At 39.4% G+C, this 20,709-nt stretch overlaps 1 protein-coding gene across 5 annotated transcripts in view; it reads left to right on the top strand.

The window, feature by feature from the left end:
• Window positions 1-20,709, top strand: part of utrn (utrophin) — a 456,383-nt gene that overhangs the window by 410,544 nt on the left and 25,130 nt on the right. For all 5 annotated transcript variants that reach the window (XM_062977769.1, XM_016998724.2, XM_062977776.1 and 2 more), the window contains 5 exons: window positions 1,749-1,885; window positions 5,897-5,935; window positions 6,201-6,266; window positions 10,862-10,927; window positions 18,319-18,477. In XM_062977769.1, the coding sequence (XP_062833839.1) occupies window positions 1,749-1,885; window positions 5,897-5,935; window positions 6,201-6,266; window positions 10,862-10,927; window positions 18,319-18,477 (467 nt within the window). The remainder of the gene's footprint in view (window positions 1-1,748; window positions 1,886-5,896; window positions 5,936-6,200; window positions 6,267-10,861; window positions 10,928-18,318; window positions 18,478-20,709) is intronic.

Raw genomic sequence — 20,709 nt, 5'->3', positions numbered from 1 at the left:
TCAAAGTTAGATTAGCTCTCAGTTGAGATCTAAACTACAGGTAGTAGAAAGTTCTCAAATCACATGGTTTTGACTGTATGACAATAAGTTTGCAATCCATTGAAATGATGGTACCTATTTTGTTAGAAAGGCACAGAAGTGTGGATTGACTCAAGTGTGTGGGCATAATCCAAAGATTAATTGCACAACTTTGTAAACCAATAAATAAAAACTAACCAAAATATTTTATGTTAGTCAATTTTCTCTCTCTTCCTGATGTAGTTATATATTTTCTTTAGTTTTTGTAAAAAAAAAAAAAGTTGTTTTGATAATAAATTGGGTCCTTAGAAGGGGGATAATTTATTTTGATATTAACCTTGTGATTTGTGGATCTGATTACTATCATTGTGCCTTGTCAATGAAATACTGGTAATGGTATAACTGAAAAGACTTGACCAAACTCTTCATCCTGAGAAATTCTAGGTGAACTATCTCTCTGTAATTCTACACTGCCTTATAATGAAGTTTGATAGCTTTTTATAGTGAATGTAGAACCAGCTGGTGACACCTGTCAGGTTATATTGTGTCCTACCTTTCAGAAGGTAGTTCCTCCATTTGAAGAAAGTTCTCTGTTAGATGATACCTTCAGTCTGAACAGCTATCTGGTGCAAGTGTGATATAAAAGTAATCATATGAAGAAAGAACAGGGTTTTTGAAATTGCCTCTTTGCACTTTGCATTGTATTGAATAGCATACTGGGGCGCACACCAGTCACCTGGTGCAGGCTTATCTTCTGCAGTGGGATGCTCTGCATTTGTTTTTAAGCTACCATAATTATTTCTATAGTAAAGATAAAGGTTTCCACTGACGTTAAGTCCAGTCGTGTCCGACTCTGGGGGTTAGTACTCATCTCCATTTCTAAGCTGAAGAGCCGGCGTTGTCCATAGACACCTCCAAGGTCATGTGGCCGGCATGACTGCATGGAGTCCCATTACCTTCCATTGCATCTAAATGTAATCATGCAAATGTTATGCAAATTTGTACCCTCCCTTGACATCTTTTTAGAATATATGTTGTATTTTTCTTTGATTACATATCACTAATGACACTGCTAGAAGAGACTCCCAACTCAGTCAGAAGCCAGTTTGTACCTTTGCTCCTTCAGATTTACATGCACCTGTCTACTGCACTGCCTTTGCTTTCATGTGTGTTAGAATATTTTGTTGAATGGACAAGCTAAGCACACCGTACAGCTATCAAATGAAAGATTGGATGGATAGATTGAGTAACATAAATATTGTATTATTCTGTTTTGTTTTTACAGTATTACATTTTAGCTGTCTTATGTTGTGTTCCCCTAATCAGGATCAGCTTACCTTTAGGCAAAAAAATCTTCAGTTGTACCAAAAATGAAGTACTTTGATGTATTAAAATACTGTCTAATGTTTGTGATTAAATTATCTTTCCCTTTGGACATAATTTGATGGCTTTTAGGTTTTTGCCAGTTCAAGCTTTTGTTATAAGGCACTTTGTTAAATTGAAGAATATATATAGTATGGATTGCCACCTAATTTAAGAGGTGCTGAGCTTTTAAGATAAGTAACAGAGAAAGAAATGATTTTTTATTCTCAATCTTGCTATTTTGTTTTCAGGTTTACTGATTTGAAGTCCATGTCATCTGTATTTTGATACTAGCTATACATAACAGTGTATAGGTACCCAAAGTTATGAATATTTAATTTGTGTTCTCTGTAATTTTGTTTCCCTAGACAACATCAGGAGAGGATGTACGTGATTTTACCAAAGTGTTAAAGAACAAATTTCGGTCAAAGAAATATTTTGCCAAGCACCCACGGCTTGGCTACCTACCCGTGCAAACAGTCCTGGAAGGTGACAATTTGGAAACGTAAGTTTTGAATATAAACTAGTGCTATTCCATCTAAAATTTTCTACCATGCAGATGTTTTAATAGCAGAAGCAGCAGTAAGAACTACTTTTGATACATATCCAGAATTTATATGCAAGATTTGTAAGTTAAAGTGGAATGCAATCAAAATGAAGTTGACAAAGAAACCAAGATGAATGCACAGATACTTTATTCTTGTCTGTCCTGGTTAGAACTAGTTAGAACAGTCAAGTGCTATAGTGCAACAACCTATGGCTGATCACAAGTCACCCAACTATGCTCTAGGTCAGAGCTTTCCAAACATTTCATGTTGGTGATACACATTTTTAGACATACATCATTTTGCAACATGGTAATTGAGTTTTAATAGCAAACCAGAGGTTAGATCAACCCCGTTATAAGAAATATGGACACATACATAAGTTGTTATAATGCAATGTCTGGGAACACAAGGTATTTCATGAAAACCTTTCATTTGCCCTCCAACCCTCCGAAATAACGAGACAAGACAAGTAAGCTTGGGTTTAAAACTGGGCAACTTTATTGATAGTTACCTATTTAACTTTAATTTGGAACTAGGGCCAAAAATCCTTAGCCATCTAAGAATTTGGTAAGGCATAAGCCGATATTAGTGGTCATACCCGACCATCCATTAAGACTGAATTTAGGGCGAAACACCAGGTCCCCAGTCTATCTAAACCTGGATGACCTAAAGGGGAATGTGTTGGAGAGTTTTGCCTCCGAAACAAATGAGGTCAAAGTCTCCTATTCCAAGGCCATAATCGTTCACCCTCGCCGGGGCTGTAAAAACCCTAAGCGAGGATTCACGCCTCTGGCCAGCACCAAAACAGAGGTGCCTTGTGGTGCACACCAAAATTAGAGATTCCCCTAAGCATTCCGCCACAGTTCAGGAGCAAATGTCTATTTAGCTCCTGACCCCCACCAAATTCGAAAGAATTTCCCTAATTCCTTTCTGCAGATCCGCTAAGAAAATTTGGTTGCCCAGTTCGGACAGATGGATCCCATCAGTCCGATACATCGTCGAATCATTGAATCTAATGGTGTCATGAGGGATATAGTAACCCATGCCATTTTCCAAAACCTTCCTCAGGGCCCTATTGACCCGTTTCCTTGCTTTGTCCAATTTTTTACCATCCCCATAGGGCCAACGTGGCCTAGGAATAATTGCTGACCATGCCAATCCGGTATGAGGCCACACCTCCTGGATCTTGTGCATGTCATTTAAAACCTGGAGAAAAAGGGCCCTGCCTTTAAGCAGCCCCAAATCGTTGCCTCCCAAATGCATAACAATAAGGTCAGGTGGAAAACGGACCCCTGACCCAAACAACAAAGGGAGCAAACCCTCCCACCTCAGACCTCTTCTTCCCCTCCATTCAACAAAAGCCAAGGAAGCGAGGCCGAGATGCTGGCCGTAGGGACCTCTGCGCGCCTGTCGCTCTGCCCAGTGCACATAACTGTGCCCGCAAATCAGGATGCGTCGTCTACTCGCCAACAGGGTGGGTTCTGAAAAAACAAAAAGCCATATAACTAATCCGATATATGACGCACGTACGCACGGTAAGCACCAGATTTCCATCTTCCCAACATCTTAATTTTGTCTATAGAGTAGCCCATAACAGCAGCAGTGGAAGCAGCCCCAATTCTAAAGGAATGAGTACCAAATTTCTGATCTTTGATACCCAACATTCCTAAGGCCTTAGAAGTCAAGGCCCAGAACTGGGCATAATTCCAAATCACTACAGCGTCCCAATTTGATAATGGAACCCTTCCCTTTTTTATCCATTTTAGAAGTCCTGATAAACAATTCCAATTTGTCCTGCTGGAGCCACAGGTCCGAAAATTGCAAGGCCCTTCTAGATTGATCAGCCTTTGAAGAGGCGACCAGCTCACTAATACGAAGAGCCCCAAAGAAAGCGGTGAGAGCCGCTGCCTGCAATAGCAAAGCTTCGTAATGAGATTCACAAATTTGGGGCCAAATTTGCTTTAAGCCTTTGAGAATTTCAGGTGTCAATGGCTGACGGCAGTCATGTGGCCTAACCTGCTCCCGCGACAAACCTTCCAGCCATTTGCGAAGCCTAAAATCGGCTGTAACATCTGGAAAGCCCTGAGCCTTAAGCCAATAAGCCAGGGCAGACAATTTAGCACGAATAGTTTGAGGGGCCAACCCCTTCCTTTCCAGAAAAACACCAAACTGTGCGACGTGTTCATATGGAATCGGTGAAACAGAACTTATGGCATACAACTTTTTAAACTCATGAAACTCCTGCACCGCTCTGACGTAAGATTTTCTGGAAGTCGTGGCCAAAGCCAACTTCATTCCCCGGACTATGGACTGTTCCCAATTTTCCAAAGATGGACCGGCATGTTCTGGGGGTGCAAATTTGCGCTGGGGGCAAGCTGCCTGAAGCGATCCATCTGCATACAGGGACGTGTTCGCGCCACAAACACTCCCAAATCTGCCCAGCAACACCTATAGATAAGACTGATTCCAAAATGGAGACCCGATTGCTCTCATTAAAAAACGCCAGATCAAACCGCGACCCATACAGCCTCGCCACAAAACACAATTACACATAAATTAAATCCAACTTAAACATGGAAAAAAGGCCCAACATTCCAATATTTCCTAACAGTAAAGCCCCCTGCCTCCACTTTCACACAATTAAGAGGCTCGGGACCATGCAAAGGAAGAAGGGAGGAACGGAGAAGAGGCGCGCGGGCCCCGCACGCACCCTCCTCCGCCCAAACCCCATGGAAACAAGGGAGACCAGTTAATTTCCACTCAGTGGCGTCGAGGGAGAAGCCAAGAGGCAGCCAAGGCCAACCCTGGCTCACCTGCCTCAGCCTCTCACCCTTCCCATACAGACCTCAAAGCAGCAGTACAAACAGCTGGAAAAAAGGATAACTCTCCCTCGACGCTCTCTCCCTGATCCTTGGCACCAAGGGACAGGAGCTCCCACTTTTGGATCCCCTCACGTCGAAGCTCCAAAAGTGAGTGATCTAAGAGGCAGGCAGCTTCCTAGAAGCCCCGCCCCCTTCTAGAAGTCTCTCCTTCGTTGGGAGGGGGCAAATCCACTTCCCTCCCCCAGCTGCGCAGGGGGGGGAAGTTTCTTATATACAGTGATAACTTACGAGTTTAATTCGTTCTGTGATCGAGCGCTCTTAACTCAAATTGTTCTTATGTCAAATCAAATTGTCCCATTGAAATGCTATTAATTCGTTCCAGCCCCCAAAAGCCACACCATTTTTATTACGTGTTTTTAAATAAGAAAATAGAAATAATGTAATAGAAATAATATATATAATAAAAGAATGTAAATAAATAAATTGCAATGATCAATTAGAGAGACAGGTATCTGTATAACTTGCCTATTTTAATTAGTATAAAAGTTTACTGATGATAGACTCCTGGCCCCTCATCTTTCCTGCAATCTCTCAAAGCCCTGGGATTGCAGAAATAACAGCAAGGACAAGAACAAGGAGCTTTCCTGGCTGTTCCTTTAAAACCCTGCTTAAGATGGCTAGCTTGTAGCTCAAATCTCAGCTCGCATGTCAAAGCAAAAAAGTCCAAGTGACGGCTCGTATCTCAAAAAACTCATATGCTGGTTAACTTGTAAGTCAAGGTTTCACTGTATAGATATTTTAAAAATATGATTTATTGCTCATTTCACATAGATTGAAACATAGACTCATTATGTTCATGTGACAAGTTGGATTTTTCAAAGTTAACAGGTTTGAATTTTTTTTAATGATGATAAGATGTAATTTTAAGATAGCTGTTGGTTTTCTTTGCTTTCCAAAGATAACTGCCATCTTCAACACATTAGACATTTTCTTCCATTATGACTCAAAGGACATTTCATAAAATAATTTTTAAAGTGGGGTACTTTGAAAGGAATCATTGTCTGAATTTCATGCTTTTTAATTGCACAAATTGCACTAATGCTTTTCTTCTTTATTTTTCTTCTCTCTCTCCCAATCTCTCTGCAGTCCAATCACACTTATTAGTATGTGGCCAGAACAATATGAGTGAGTATTACAATTTTTCCTAGAAAGACAGTGGGTTTGATCCTCAAAGTACCTATTTTGTATGTTCTATTGATGGGTTTTTTAACTTTTACCTGTTAACTGGATTTCTTAACTTTTAAATTATACCCATGGATTCTTTAGCTACTTTACAGTTTGATACGATTTCAAAAATAATACTGTGTTTTGAATATTATTAACTGTTTATTTCTTTGTATAACTCCACAAATTGATTCATTTTTTTATCTTTCATTGCTTTTTTCAATAGTCCAACCCAATCTCCCCAACTATTTCATGATGATACACATTCCAGGATAGAACAGTATGCTAGCAGGTAAGAAATAAAAGAAACATTTTAAATATAATGGGATAAAGTATATTTCTAAAAATTTGTTCTAAAATCTTCCTGGAATGTAGCCGCCTTGAGTCCCCTTTGAGGTGGAGAAAGGCGGAATAGAAATATCGTAAATAAATAAATAATGTTGACAGTAAGGTTATATTTAATTAAAGTCATTATTGAAATAGCATGTGGAGCTACTACCAGTCTGGAGTAAATGATAAATGAAAATGATGATGTTGTTGTTGACTGGCTTGTGGAATATTTCTCAGCCATATAGCCTTCTGATATTTGTATCAATCTTTTGAACACAAATCAGTATATATAGCACCTCACAGCAACACCACTATCCAAATAGGAAAGATTAAAAAAGGGGGAAACCAGGCAATGCAAGAAACATCCTAGTAGTAACCACATATTCATTAGTCTGCTGATCTGCTTCGAAAAAAACTTTTTTCTCTGTCCCCTGAAAACTAATGGAGAGACAAAACCAAGAGATACTTTCAAGACAATCCTTTCTTGAGAATAGCTTTCATAACATACAGCCAGTGAGAAGCTCCTGTTCTTTTTATCTGTGGTGAACCTGGAATAGAGCCGGATTTCTGAAGCTTCCCTAAGTATGTGTCTGAAGTTCATATAGGAAGAAGGCGTTCAGTTCTTCACTCTGATATGCCCATCTATATATATATATATTGGGGCCGGGCTGTGGCGCAGCTGTTGAGCAGCTGCCTTAAATCACTCTGACCATGAGGTCATGAGTTCGAGGCCAGCCCGTGGCGGGGTGAGCACCCGTCAATTAAAAATAAAAAAAATAGCCCCTGCTCGTTGCTGACCTAGCAACCCGAAAGATAGTTGCATCTATCAAGTAGGAGATAAGGTACCACTAAAGTGGGGAGGCAAGGTCATTCCTCACGACCTGGAATGAGGAAGTGAGGAAGTGCCGTCAGTGTGGATGATGAAGCAGCTGCTCCCCCCTGTGGCCAGAATCGAACATCCCCTCAGAAGAAGGTTAACTTGCCTCTGCGTGTGTCTCTCAGTCTCTGTTTGATGTGTTTATGGGCATTGAATGTTTGCCCTATGTGTGTTATAATGTGATCCGCCCTGAGTCCCCTTCGGGGTGAGAAGGGCGGAATATAAATACTGTAAATAAAATAAATATATAAAAGGGTGATGGAATTGCGGCACCGAGCAAAACAACAAAAGTAAGGGCCCCCCAACATCGAAATTTGACAACACAACCCATCATCCAGGCCTTAAGGTTGAAACAACACAAAATCACTTCACGCACCTCCACATGGACAGAACCCACAACGCACCATTCGGGAGCCATGCCGGGAGGGAGAGAAAGAGAAAGCATAATGGCCACCGGCAAGAGGAAAGGCAGGCAATGGGAAAAAGCTGTCCCCTGGGTCCTAGCACCCGCCCATCATCCGAACTGTAATTATCAAGGCTTAAATGTGGACTAAAGTCAAAACATATCAAGTAGTCTCCACTATTTAAACAATTTCTGAAGACTCCAGTTGGATTTGGCAACCCTTACAGTTTCCTTTAAACATTACAGTCTGGAAGATATTACTGTAAATTACAACAGTTGACTGTACTTATTATTTTCATTATTGTTGTTAACTCTCAGGTAATAATGTTTGCACATGATGCTCTAAATAACATAGTGCATTTTATGTTTTGAATCTTCATAGTATTTACTTATCTTTTTCACATAGAAAGAAGATAGCTCTATACTCACAGAGGCCTGACTATTTCTGTGACCCTTACATGTCACATCTCTTTTTATGTTTGGAACCTTTCGAGTGTTTGCTTATCTCTTCGACAAACTCCTGACAGATGGCCAGCCAATATCTCCACAATCTCCACAATAAAAATAATAATAGAATCCTACAGTCACAGAGATAGGAGAGACCTCTAAAGGCCATCCAGTCCAACCCCTTCCTGCCACGGAGAACACAATCCAAACATTCCCAACAGATGGCCATACAGCCTCTTGATAATAATAATACTAATAACAATATCATGGAATCCTAATGTTTGCAGACACCCCTAAGAATCATCCAGTACAACCTCCTTCTACCATGCAAGACCACACAATGCAAACACTCCTGACAGATGGCCATCCAATATCTCCACAATCTCCACCATAAAAATTATAATAAAATCCTACAGTCACAGAGATAGGAGAGACCCCTAAAGCCCATCCAGTCCAACCCCTTCCTGCCATCGAGAACACAATCCAAACATTCCCAACAGATGGCCATACAGCCTCTTGATAATAATAATACTAATAACAATATCACGGAATCCTCATGTTTCCAAACAACCCTAAGAATCATCCAGTACAACCTCCTTCTACCATTCAAGACCACACAATCCAAACACTCCTGACAGATGGCCATCCACCCACTATATAATAATAATGATGATAATAAAGATAATAATCATGATGATAACAGCAACAACAATAATAATAATAATCATAGAACTATACCATCCAATAATTTGGAGACACCCCTAATGGCCATCCACCCCAACCCTTTCTACTATGCACCAAGACACAATCTAACCATTCACAACACTTGGACAACGTATACATACTATACAATACTACACAGCGACAAAGACCCCCTCTACTCTCACCACTTTCACATTACACAAACAACCAAATACATACTAAACATAAAGACAACCATACAACAGACATTCAATACCACCACTAACTCAACAATTTCTCACCAACACCACCAGACAACACCACAGCAACGCGTGGCCGGGCACAGCTAGTTCTTAATATAATTACAAGTACGATACACCCTAACATTCTTAACCTTTTCTTGTTCCTAAAATAAATAGTCATGTGAAATGGAAGTACCGTATTTCATCACATAATAGTTGCCACCGTATCATAGTCATACTCATCCTGGGGGGGGGGGCAGTTTGGGGATTTAACAATTTCTGTCATCATAGTCACACCCCTGCTCCTTAGAACAGCCCATTGAGCTCTGAGGGGCAGATGCGAGAGACTTCTCTTGGCTGCCGACAGCTGATCAAGACTTTCAAACTCTCCCCGCAAGTGCATAGGCCCACACACCTGCTGGGGAGAGCTGGGAGGCCTTGATCAGATGGCGACAGTCAAGGGAAGCCTCTCAACTCACCCAGCAGGTGCACAGGTGGGTGAAGGCTCACCATTGCATGTGCCTGCCTGCCAGGGAGTTCACTCCCTCATGTGCCTCTCTTCTTTGAGCTCTGGAGGGTTGCCTTGAGCACCCCCCTTTCCTCCCCAAAAGGGGGGAAAGTGTGTTATTATGTGGTGAAATACGGTATTCATGGCGCAAGCACTTTCCCATTATTTCAGTTGCATCCTTACCTGTATGACCAGTTGTGTGATTCATTAGAAAAGCTGGGAAACCTGTTTGTGTGGACATTTTGATAGACAAGGCAACAGTGATAAGCGAAGATGAGTCTTTATAAAGAGGTAGCAGAAACTGGGACAATTAAAGGTTGTCAAAGACTTTCATGGCCAATCACTGGAGTGTTGTGTGGTTTCTGGGCTATATGGCCATGTTCTAGCAGCATTTTCTCCAGACGTTTCACCTGCATCTGTGGCTGGCAGCTTCAGAGGATCCTCTAAAGATGCCTGGAGAAAATGCTGCTAAAACAACTATAGGTTGTAGAATTTTACTTCATTTGTAAACTGAAAGTGCTTACCAATGGTTAATCTGGCAACCCCTGCCTTTAGGTTTAAGAGCTAAATTAGACATGGCACACAAAGAAGGAAAAAATGGGGGAAGGGGATATCTTAAAGCAGTGGTCCCCATCTGTGGTCCATGGACCACCAGTAGTCACCAAGAACTAAAATTTGATCCACGGCCTCACCGTTAGTACATGGTTGCAAAGAAAGCCACTGGTTTTGCGAAACCGTCTAATGTGCCAGGCAATGGGATGTCAGGAGGGAAGAGGCTGACTACACATGAAAGGACTCCTGACTGCTGCTTCTCCTCCTACTCCCTCCCCACGAGTGGAGCCATTCCATGGGGCACCTGGAAGCAGGGGCGCCTTGGTGTCTTTGTTTTTAGGCCTGTTCCTGAGGTTATTTGGGATACAGATTCAGAACATTGCATTGGATAGACCATATCAGCGCTAGATTATTAAATATGGTTTTTTGTGGGCGAGCAGATGGTGACTACTGGATGGCATACGTTCTGTATCAGAAATGAGAGCTGATGTGGTCTATCCAGTGCAATTTCTGAATCAGCACCCCAGATAACTAAACCAAATCTAAAGTTGACCAAAAACTGACTCGTAACCCTTTTGGTACTAATGTTGGAGAGTGGTCCCTGATCAAAGTAGTTTCTGGTCAAAAAAAGGTTGGGAACCACTGTCATAAAGGGAAGGAGCTAACTCTGGATCCCTTCCATGATGGCTACTTAATATGTAGGCTAACCTCTCCTAACGACCTTCAGTGAAGAATTAGTGTTTTATTTCATATGCTGACATTAAACTTAAGTTACTGCAGTTGCCTCAACCAAAATTGATGTAAAACTTACCTTTTTTCCTTACTTGAGTTCTTCTTTCTCTTTTAGACTAGCCCAGATGGAACGGACCAATGGTTCTTTGTTCACAGATGGTAGCTCCACCACAGGAAGTGTGTAAGTAGATTAAGGAAGTATAATTGCCAGAAAATGTCAACACATTTGATTATAACTGTCTGATAGATTCATCTTCAAATGCTGTAAATTTTAGCTTCTAGCAATTGAGTAATAATTATATATTCCCAGTGACTTACACTAATATTACTTCTATCATAGTCATGTAAGTTCATTCTGTAAAGTACATATGATAATATGTAAACTTTTGCTATTTGGATAGCTGGTGAGAAGTTTTTTTCTCTTTGTGTGGTATCATTTCTTGTTTCACAGAAATGTAGTTTATAAAAAAAGCTATTGCATAGGTTCTTACCAATTCACACAGTTAGCTTTATTGGCAATTTAAATAAGCAATCCCATTTTCTTGATTTTTTTCCTTCTGATCTATATGCAGTCACTTACTAGGCACAATAATAGTATAAAGTATATTGTATATTTAGTGGAGTTGTGGGTTGAGTATAACTAAATCATAATTTTTGGTACTGATTTGTTTTAAATAATATAATTCTATAAATAAATTATCCAAATGCTGTTTTTGTAGGAAATTAAATGAACTACGAGTTTGTATGAAATTCTTTGGATTGCTACAAATATTCAGAGGTGTTGATAACATTTTTTTAAAAAAAACCTTAAAAATGCTAGCTCTAGTTAATTGGCCAGGGAAAAAAAATCTAGATAGCTGGCCATCACAGCTCTTTGGAAGGCATTTCTTTACTTGGTTTATCTGTTTATCAGCTTGCCAAGCAAAATCCCATCTGAAGAGACTTTGATGTGCTTCAGCAGATAATTACCAAGTTCAACTTTAAATCTTCAATATTCCTTTCATCTGGAAAATCTGACATGTAAGGTTGGATGTTAAATGTTAACAAATCAATTACTACTGCTATTCTGCTCCTTTGACCTTTTGTTTTTGAATCAACTTGATAAGTATCATGGTCAAAAGACTAGTTTTGAATGTCAATAGGGCAATATCAAAAATTGGGTAAAATCAGTTGGCCACAGGGTTATAAAAAGATGTTGAAAGAATTTCTTTGATCAGTGTTCAATCCTTTATTTTTTATTAGGCTATAGCTTAAGTCTAAGTCACGTAAATTTATTTTTTTTACACTTCTTTAATTAATTCTTACACAAAGTTCTGAAGTGCAATTCGCTCTTTCTTCCCTCTTCAATCTTAATCATAATATATCATTAAGAGTATCTAGTGCTAATCAGGATTAATCTAGGTTTCTTTCTAACAATGTTTTGCAAAGTAGCTTCTTATGGTACTGTTCCCTTATCCAGATGGAGGCCACTAGGAGGCGCTAGAGAGAGAGAGAGAAGAATAGTCCATTTTACGGGGTTTTCCGTAAAACCACGTTAAAAAAAAACAAACCTAACCCTAATCCCTTCCCCATATCATAAAGGAGCGTGGTTTCCACGACAGGGACATGGGTAGGTGGAATAACAGGAAAACAGGGGGAAATGGTTTTATTTCTTCAACCCACCCTCCATCCACATAAAATGGACTATACTTCTCTCTCTAGTGCCCACTAGTGGCCTCCACCTTGATAATGGAACAGTACCCTTCTTACTGTGTTTTTGTGTAAATCATGGTTGATGCTAGTACACATATAACAATAAACTATTGCTGTAGCCAGGAGTGAAAAGAAGACAGAATTTTATCCAGATAGAAGGTATTAAGACACACACCTGCTTGAGGGAGCTTAACCATTGTCAAAAGATAATGAAATAGTATGAATAATTAATCTAGATATATAGTACCTGGGTTCAGAGTCTTACAACATATGCAATAATTATGACAAAAAGGATAAAAAGATTGTTTCCACACCAAAGAAATGTAAAGATGGAGAGCAATTTTTATCTTCCTGGCCTATTACTTTCACTTTGTTTTCACGTGCAAAAGAAGATGAGACAGTACAAAGACATGATAATGAAGCTTTTATGTATTTACTTCCCTGACTTCATTTCAGGAAATTCAGTAAAGCAACTGTATTTCTTAGACAATTGCTGTTACTGATTTCATGTATAAAGATGGTGGAGCAATTATATTCATATTTAAGCTTTTAGAAATAACAAAGCACTGTGTGAGTGGGCAATTTATTTGCTTATGATAATATATGCTTCCTCTTATTTAGCAATGGGATGTGAATAATGTTTTCAGCACAAGATAAAACTAGTAAATGCACTTTTCCATGTCGGCGCATAGGTATCCTATCCTCATAGCAATAATGTATGCGCAAGAATAAGGTTAAAAGAAGTGAGATTTTTATGTAGGACAAAGCCTTTCCTTAGAAATATTCCTCCTTTCTGGATCAATTACCTCCTGTCAGAATTAATGTGGGAAATGGGGAATGTATGAAAATACCCAGACTCTTCAGTGAAGGAGAAGATTGGTACTTTTTGAAATTATAAAAAAGCCAAGGTGATTTGAAGGCACTGCATTATTTATTTGTTTATTTAAACCCCCAGGAATTTCAGTTAGAGAACTTCACTTGGGATACACAAATGATGAATACATACCACTGAAAATGTCCCTTCTCTCATAGCTTTCTGCCTTTATCTCATTTGGTGGGAATCCTTAGAGAAGGGTCTGATGTGAGCTTGGGTCCAGATTGGTAGATATGCTTCTTCAATTAACCGGATTATAAGACACTTGGAGTTAAACAGTATTGTTGAATTCAGAATAGTGTTGTGCAGATGGTAAAGCCATCCTTAATAATTGGGTTATTCATTCACTTATTTATTTAGTATGCCCCCTTTCTTCCTGAATGGGACCAAAGGTGACTTTCAGGGACAGTCAATAGGTTTGCAGTAAACCTCTTGCAGGCTTTTACAGTAAATGGCACATACATCAGCAAATGCATGATTAAATAGTTGTTACTTTCTAATAGAGAGCCAGGATGATGCAGTGGTTTAAATACTGGATTGTAACTCTGGAGACCACTTTTCTAATTCCCACTCAGGCAAGGAACCCACAGGATGATCTTGGACAAATCACTTTATGTTGGCCTCAAGAAAGCCAATGGCAAACTCCCTCTGAACAAATATTTTTAGTAAAATCCTGTCATAGGGTCACCTTATAGAAACTACTTGAAGGCACGCAATGATATATGTACAATCTGTACATCTATATAGAGTTAAAAAATAAATCGGATCCTTTTTAGGCCTTAAAGTCTTTTCTATGGTATTTATTTCAGATGTATCTTTTAGGAAAAGAGGTCAAAGGGCAAGAATAGCTTTGATTCAGAAAACACTTTACAACACCTGTCTCTGGTCTCTGAATTTACCAGTGTGTTCTGATTTCTGTTGACCTTCATCTATAGTATGACATTGTTGTAGTTAGCGAAAATAACCTTACAGTTTTGGGCAAGTAATAACGATTGCGCTAAGATTGATACATAGACACTGTCCCCTTAACTGCTCTGGAACTGGATTTTCAACATCATTTTCATTTATTGCCTGAGGCTTTTCTCCTGGCTTCTTGTCCTTTATTCTGGCATGAATCATGTGGCCAGCATGGAAGCATTCAACTGGGATCGCTGTGCAACTAATAGATCTATCTTAAATTGGTGACATGTGAGCTGACACAATGTTCTGCTTTTCAGACCAATCAGTTGGCAAGGCAGATGAGAAGTGGTAAAAACTCCACAAGAAAGCTACATTTTCCCCTATAAATAGCTTTATTTGTCAGGTGATACTTCAGTGAGAACAGCATTATCAGTTGCAAAGCATGCTGCTTATAATAGACAAATCAATAAACCTCCTCTTTGTCCTCTTCTACATTTCTGAGTTTGAAACAGTGTGCTGCACAATTTCCCATTGTGTGTGGTGTTGGCACTTACCTATCACAATCTTATGCTTGTCACTAGCAAAATTGTCAGGCGAATGAAGGGTTTAACCTAAGTTTATATTTGCGTACTTTATTCTTTGGAGACTCAAAATGACTCTGAAGTCATAGAAGATTCTTCTGTATATGTGCTGAATAAGCAGGTCCCAAATTTTGAGAAACAAGCTTTGTTCAAAGAAAGTAAAAAGTAAGAGAGATAAATATTTATTTCAATTGCTGTGTTTAATATATGAAACTGAAATTTGAACACACAACTGTCTTGTTTGGTTTTGAATTATAATAAATTTAGAATAACTGTAATCCGAAATGATGCATGCTCCTAAACTTTCCTATCAGCATCAAGGTGCCACCTGTTCTTAAAAATAATGTTGCCTTTGATTATGATGCTCAAAAGCAGTCACTGAACCCTATAATTTAAAAAGATTTAGACTTTTTATTTTTAGCAAACATGATGACTATAATCAGATTTTTCAATTTAATTTAAAATTATTTTCCTACACTTCCTATTCACCTGGCAGCTCTGTCTCAGGTTTTTAGTGGCTCAGGGATTCCATATATTTCTGAGAAATAATTCTTGCTTTGATTAACTTTGTAGTGCCATAAAACTGAAACTTGCATTAAAGCTTTCATGGAAAAGAAGTTACAGTTGATGATGATCTAGTGTCAAAGCTGCCTCTGGCTATAAGTAAATGAAGACAGATGAGAGGAAAGATGTGTGTTTGGCCTAACAATGGGTGCATGTCTGTGTGTGTATCTATACTATATATGTACTTACTTACTTACTTACTTACTTACTTAGGGGATCCCTCATTGTCCGAGTATGATGGCCCTCCAAGTGTAGTGTCTTGGCAGTGGATACTTAGGTGACTGTGGAGCCCTATTCTTGATTCTCATGTTCTTCCACAGTGAGGGCATCGGTTTTCAGGCGGAAGGCAGTCCTGGTCAGGGTTGGCTTGACGCGCCTTGCTCTTGGAGCATTTCTCCCTTTCGCCCTCCATTCGTGCCTCTTCGAATTCTGCAGCACTGTTGGTCACAGCTGACCTCTAGTTAGAGTGCTCAAGGGCCAGGGCTCCCCAGTTCTCGACGTCTATGCCACAGTTTTTAAGGTTAGCTTCAAACCCATCCTTAAATCTCTTTCCTGTTTTCCATTCTTGAGTTGGAAGTATAGTTGCTCCATGGGGAGTCAGTGATCAGGCATTCAGACAACGTGGCCAGTCCAGCAGAGTTGATGGTGTGGGAGCATCACTTCAATTCTCGTGGTCTTTACTTCTTCCAGCACGCTGACATGTCAAAATATGCACACATACACACACACTTGCTAATCAGGAAAGCTGAGGCTCCTCCTTTGCTTTCTTCCCCAGAAGGCTCCTCCGTCCCTTCCCATGGCCCCCCTCCCTACGCCTGCTTGAGGCAAATGGGAACTCACTTTCCCAGCAGCACTTTGTATGGCGTAATCATTGGAGACTTGTGCTCCCTCCCAGGCATGATGGGAGTTGGAGTTTCTCTGTGTGTGTGTGTGTTTCTCACTTTCTTTCTCAGCCAATCAGAATGTGTCTGTTCTCCTCTCCTCTTGTGGCGTGCGCTTGGGACTTCAATTCCCAAAACCCCCTTTTGTGGGTTTATTTTTAAAAGCATGTTATGGTAAAAACTTTGAAAATTTCCAAAGAATTTGTGGATTGGTGAAACATTCTAAAACTTGGCGTGCTTGCAGTAGAAGATGTGGCCTATAAGTGAGGCAAGTTTCATGCTGATAAGCCTAAAATAAGCCTTTAAAGTTTCTCCTTTGGCACCAATGGATCAAATCTCTCCGGCATGAAAACAAACCCCTCCTGAATTTGGGAAGTTCCCTATAAACAGAACAGGGGGGCAGCCGAAAGCCGGATACCGAAAACAACACAGGTTTTTGCTGAATTGCACACCTATAGTGGTTACTGTGGTTTGTATCCTATCAAGACATTAGGGAGCTTAATCTTTTTTTTTTTCAAATCACAGATTGGGAACTGCTAATAATGACCAACTCTCCAGCAAGAGTGGCCTCTCATTTTTTAAACAAAGGTTAAATATTGCATTAGGCTATGTAAACTATTTGAAAAGTAAATTACCCCCTCCAGGAAGTTGAGGATGGTCAATGAATGCAGAATCCATCTGGCCTACACTCTGCCTATCACTGCAATAGTACTTGGATGGCTTTTCAAAACAAGGAAGGGCTTCTGTGGACTTAACTTCCCAACTCTATAACTCTTTGAGCAAAAGCCTTTCTCCAAATGTGTCTGAATTTTTGTATACAAAATTATTATTTTAAAGTCTGAGGATAATTATACCTCCTAGGAACCCTATTCAGAGTTCTACACAATTTTACCCTCTGAGTGTTTAGTTATTATTTTTGTCCTGGTTTTTAATTCTATTGATTTGTTTTATTGTTTTATGTAGTTATAGTTATAATGTTGTAATTGATTGTTCTGTGCTTTCACTTGTGTTGTTGGACTTGTCCCCATGTGAGCCGAGTCCTTTTGGGGAGATGGAGGCGGGATACAAAAATAAAGTTATTATTATTATTATTATTATTATTATTATTATTATTATTATTATTAATTACCCTCTGTTAAATAAAATAATATTTTTCTCTTCTCCTGATCTCTCTTGGATAAGAGCTGTGTGGCTTCATCCACACATTTGAGACTGTTTATTCTGCAGGAAGGTTTGTGTAGTGCAAACTGTGATTTATACTGAAGGGTTTGATCTGTGTGTGGTGGCTGTGTAGATTGTCCTACTGTGTAGCTGGAGGGCAAAATACTCTTGATAACTAAGTTCTCCTAACTATTATTGGCATTCCTAATGTATGGTCCTCTCATTTCTGTAGTTGCCTACCACTAGGAATGCTCTCCCCTTTATATGCCTTTTCTTTTTAAAGTGTAATTTAAAAATCTTTTCTTTCTCCAGTTTTACACTTTGCATATTTTTGTTATAATTTAATTTTTCAAAGCTGCTTGAGTTAGTTATAATGAAAAATCTGCTATTCAGGAAGAAACAGTTTAACTGAGTAAACAGATGGCCAAACAACAAAATGTGGAGAGAACGATTGCAAGTGTTTTTGAAAGGTTCATCTGCTGTTGTTGTTTAGTTGCAAATAAAAAAATTAATTTGCTTGGGTTCAGATCAGTTTCTGATCTTTGCTAAATAAACATCCAGCCACCCCAAACATTATGGGAACTTGGATTTGTATGCAGTGCAGTGGGAATCTGTACTTAATTCTTCAAGGCAATCTCTGTAGAAGTGTAAACTGGGCCAAAGTAAAAAAGTAAAGGTAACAATTTTACCACCATTTTAATCAGCAATTTGTGTGATTGTTTATAAAAAAATATCAGTTTGTCTTTCTTTACATCTATCCTTAAGAGTAATTTTTTTCTTCAAGCAATCTTACAGCTATCCCATAAGATATGTAAACTCATGAAAGCTTCATTCTAAATGCATTCTGAAACAATTTATAGCAATGTAATTATAGTTCATTCCTCTGAAAGTTATTTATGCTAGCTCTCTTTATCTCTAGCGAGGATGAACATGCCCTGATCCAGCAGTACTGCCAGACTCTGGGAGGGGAGTCGCCTGTGAGTCAACCACAGAGCCCAGCGCAGATCTTGAAGTCAGTAGAGAAGGAGGAACGAGGGGAGCTTGAGCGTATCATTGCGGACCTTGAGGAGGAGCAAAGGTGATGTTGTCTCTCCTTGTAAAGACACTGGGGTTTCTTTAGAGTTTCCTAATATATGTGCTTATGTTTGAAACTTGGTTGGAAAACACCAGATATTTACTTTGTTTGAGGGGGAAATCAGAACACAGTTAAGCAAGAAGAACAAAACCAGATAATTCTCCAAAATTTAACTGAAGGCAATTGTCTCTTTCCTTGACTGGCCAATGGCCACAACATTCCCCTAAGTGCCACCCTCTTTTCCCCCTCAGTTCTTTATTCTTTCCATATTGGATCTTTACTGTCAGTGGTAAGTCACTGAAACCTGCTGAACTCAATCCTAAAGCCTAAACAGCCAGGCATGTAGCCGGAAATTCTCAGAGTGGTCCGCGAGAAGGCCTTACATTTATTATTTAAACTGTTATGTTTATTCATATCATGATCTGATCACTATGCTCAATATATCCCATATGCATGGGTGTATTGGGATAACGATACAAAAGGTTTGCTTGGGTCGATCCTCTCGTACCCAGACTCAGCCCCCCTCCCCCGAAGCAAAATCCCAGCACCCCCCGAATCAAAATCCTGGCTACAGGCCTGTAAACAGCTATCCCATTCCAGTTACATCAAACCCTGTCTGCAGACTGTCATAAAGAAAATTATTCTTTCAGTCGTTCTTCTGTTCTTCTTTAAACAAGATTTGAAGTAGGCTGTGTTACACTGTTCTTTCTGTGAGGAGATCCTTAGCTCAGTGAAAAAGTATGCTTTTTCATGCTAAAGGGGAAGACGTAAATTTAACTTATAAGGTATGCTCATTTTTTCCTGATTAGGCACTAGAACCACAAAATTAAGATGTTTTACTGTGGAATAGACTTGGGGGGGGGAGAGAGTCACCTTACTTGGAGGTTTTTAAGCAGATGTAGCATGAGCTTTATGACTGACCCTTTCTCCTAGGTTGCTTCAACAGATCCAAGCCTTTGAAACATGCCATTCACTATGCCTTTCTTCTCTCCATTTTATACTTTTCTGGATTAGGTTTCTGGCCCTCAGAGTCACCCCTTAACTATGGACCTGCAGGCCTTTATGGTGAAAATTTTTAAAAAAGAATAAATGTTGGTTTTTAAAAATCAGTAATATAAAACATTAAGTCTTTCACAAATCCCCAAAATGGAAGCAGTTCTCTTTTCTGACTTTCTCATCTCTGAGAAATACAAATCCTGTGTCTGTCATCTTTCTGCTTTTTGATCAAATCTGCATCTTGTGTCTGTCAAAGCTAAACTCTGCCTATTTTAGGTCCATGTCCTGTCTGGCTGTCCCAAGCACAACCCTCTCATTATGTTACATTCTGTTCATGCACTTCACTGCCTCTTTGAGCTGTTTTCAGCCAGATCTGCCCAGTGCTTCCACCACAGGAGTGCTGTAATTATGTATTCCTGTATGGGATTGGACTAGATGATTTCTGTAGGCCCTTCCAATTCTTATAATTTTATGATTCCACATTCTCAGAATTAACTTTAATTTTTAAAAAAACCTTGATGTTTGGGTTATTTATATAAACATGTTCACAATTCACTGGCTGTTGCATCAGTTGGTGATCTGAATGATTGAGCATGGCATCATATTTATTACTTTTATCATTGGTCAGTGAAATCCCAAACACAGATAAAATTTGTCCAGTGTCATATATACAAGTCATGGAGGTTCACATGTACATCTGTGTATAAAATAGACCTTTTCCAGGTGGAATGAATGTAGTTTGATAGGTGCTATGCAACATGTGAGGAATCTCTATTCAATGGGCCAGGTATGGTGCAACAATCCTCTCAATGGAATTTGCCAGCCTTTCTTGTCCCTACCATACAGTTCTGTTTTCCTTGCTTTTTAAATATTCTCATGATCAGGTGCTAGAAGGGCATGAAGATAATGAGAGTGCAGTTTTAAATTCTCTATCACATCGTTTTCCAAACCCTGCAAAATTAATCTGCGGAAACCAATGAGAAGTTGGGAAGGAAAGAGATTCCTTAGTCCACCGCAAGAAAAAGAGAAGCCAGTGATCATGGGAGGCATGATCTCTTCTTGCATTGACAGCTCAAATTCTGCCAGTTCATATTTATCAGCTCTTAAGTAGCTGGAATAGGAGTGGAGGGAGAATAGGTGGATGTGGAGTAGAAAGAGAGGGGGCCTGTTACCGACCCAGTATATAGCCATAACCCGTCCTGATTTTTATATCATAGCACTGAGTCACTTTATTTCTTA

The sequence above is a fragment of the Anolis carolinensis genome, chromosome 1 (assembly GCF_035594765.1).
Source record: "Anolis carolinensis isolate JA03-04 chromosome 1, rAnoCar3.1.pri, whole genome shotgun sequence".
Taxonomy (NCBI): Eukaryota; Metazoa; Chordata; class Lepidosauria; order Squamata; family Dactyloidae; genus Anolis; species Anolis carolinensis.
The sequence above is the reverse complement of the archived record's forward strand: the minus strand, read 5'-3'. Positions and strand labels throughout refer to the sequence as shown.